Source organism: Kryptolebias marmoratus, linkage group LG8, assembly GCF_001649575.2.
Source record: "Kryptolebias marmoratus isolate JLee-2015 linkage group LG8, ASM164957v2, whole genome shotgun sequence".
NCBI classification, from domain to species: domain Eukaryota; kingdom Metazoa; phylum Chordata; class Actinopteri; order Cyprinodontiformes; family Rivulidae; genus Kryptolebias; species Kryptolebias marmoratus.
The window spans coordinates 29,623,643-29,625,456 of record NC_051437.1 but is presented as its reverse complement, the minus strand read 5'-3'; the positions used below and the strand labels follow the sequence as shown (position 1 = coordinate 29,625,456).

The following is a 1,814-nucleotide window of genomic DNA, read 5'->3' as shown; positions in this document are numbered from 1 at the left end:
GGGGGGGGGGGCTCTCAGAGAGTCCAACATTAAATATTACATAAACACACAACTATCAAACCACTTCAGATCAACCAGATTCAGCTGGGTTTATATTCAGACACACTTCAGTAACTGAGGTCACCAAGCAGCAGATCCTGGTCCAGATCCGGTCTTATTTGGACCCAGATCAGTCCGATAGTCTGATAAAGACTTTTATTCACCAAAACCAATCTACATAATTTAATATCAACCAATCCTGAACCTCAATCCATTACTTGCATTTTACAGCACAGAATAAGTTTTTTATTATCAAGCTTTAAAACCTGAAAACAAACTTTTAGTTGAAAACTTTTAAAATAGTTTAAAAAGACGATCTGATTGACAGGAGCCTGAATCTCTGTGTTTGTCCCCAGATGTCTCGATTTCTGGACATTAGAGAGCTTGGAGAAGCTGCTCACTACCTCCGCCTCACCAACCTGGAGCAGCTGGCAGCCAAGGCCCAGGCCTTCGATGGTAAACACCTACCTACACTAATCAGCCAAAACATTATGACTACCTGCCTAATATGGAGTAAGTCCCCATTTTGAAATCTCACCAGTCCTGTCTGATGTCCCGCTGAGGACCTTTAAAGAAGTGTGGATCTCCAGATGTCTGCTGTGAACCTTTAAAAGACTCTAAAGGACTCTGATGGATCTCTGAAAGTGTCTTCAAGCCTTTAAGTCCTGACAGTTGTGAGGTGTTGCTGGTCCAGAACATCCCACAGTCTGAGGTTAAGAGAATTTGGTGTCAACACCTCAAACTGGTTGTTTTAGTCCTAAAACCATTCTGGAGGTTTTCCTGCAGCGTGTCAGGGGCATCATGCTGCTGGAAAAGGCCACTGCCATCAGGAAAAGGAAGGAGGGGGGCTCTGTCAGCAGTAATGATTGGGTCGGTGCTATGGGTCAAAGGAACATCCATGTTTCCCAGCAGAACTTCATCCAAAGAATCACACAGCCCCCTTACAACCTTCTCTTAGAATCAGCAGGAACTTTCTCAGCAGTTTGAGCTCCAGCAGCTCATGGGTCACTGATTGACCCATGGTCATCAATAACCTGTCTCTGGTTCATTGGTTCCTTCTATGGACCACCTTTTGAAGGTCCTTCCTGACCTTCACAGACCGTGAACATCTGACAGAGCTGCATCTCAAAGATGCTCAAACCCTCTTGGTTTTCTGCATCCAGCATATTAACTTTAAGGGCAGACTCTTCACATATTGTCTAATAAATCCTAACAGCTGCTGAGTTCCATGGTAACAAGACAATGTTGTTCACATAACTGGTCATAATGTTATGGCTGATCAGTGTATAGCTTTTACCCACTGAGTACAAACTTAAACTTCTTCTTTTGTCAGGAACGAAACGTGTTTGGATGCCAGATGAAGATGAAGCGTACATCGAAGTGGAGATCAAGGAGCTAAATGGAGACAAGACGACTGTGGAGACCAAGGATGGACGGGTTAGTTAACCAGTTCACCCATCGCAGCCTAACTAGGCTGATATTTTATGAGTTACTTAGTTACTCTCTGTAAACTCGTAACTTTAATGGTTAGAAAACAGGTAAAAGTTTCAAACTGTTTCTCAGCAGCTTAGAAGTAAAGATGTACTGAACCCAACTGTTGCTCAGCAGACTGCAGTAGTTATCGGACCCAACTGTTGGTCAGTAGACTCACAGATTTCCTGGTCTCAGTCGTTTCTCAGCAGACTGCAGTAGTTATCGGACCCAACTGTTGGTCAGTAGACTCACAGATTTCCTGGTCTCAGTCGTTGGTCAGTAGACTGCAGTAGTTATCGGAC

The 1,814-nt window shown here is 43.9% G+C and overlaps 1 protein-coding gene and 1 long non-coding RNA gene across 3 annotated transcripts in view; one reads left to right on the top strand and one right to left on the bottom strand.

Annotated features, from left to right (window-relative positions):
- LOC108228425 (myosin-7B) overlaps positions 1–1,814 on the top strand; it is a 19,514-nt gene that overhangs the window by 1,393 nt on the left and 16,307 nt on the right. For both annotated transcript variants that reach the window (XM_037977175.1, XM_037977174.1), the window contains exons 2-3: positions 396–495; positions 1,373–1,476. In XM_037977175.1, coding sequence (XP_037833103.1) covers positions 396–495; positions 1,373–1,476 — 204 coding nt within the window. The remainder of the gene's footprint in view (positions 1–395; positions 496–1,372; positions 1,477–1,814) is intronic.
- LOC112449996 overlaps positions 1–1,814 on the bottom strand; it is a 15,516-nt gene that overhangs the window by 7,464 nt on the left and 6,238 nt on the right. The gene's annotated exons all lie outside the window — the stretch shown is intronic.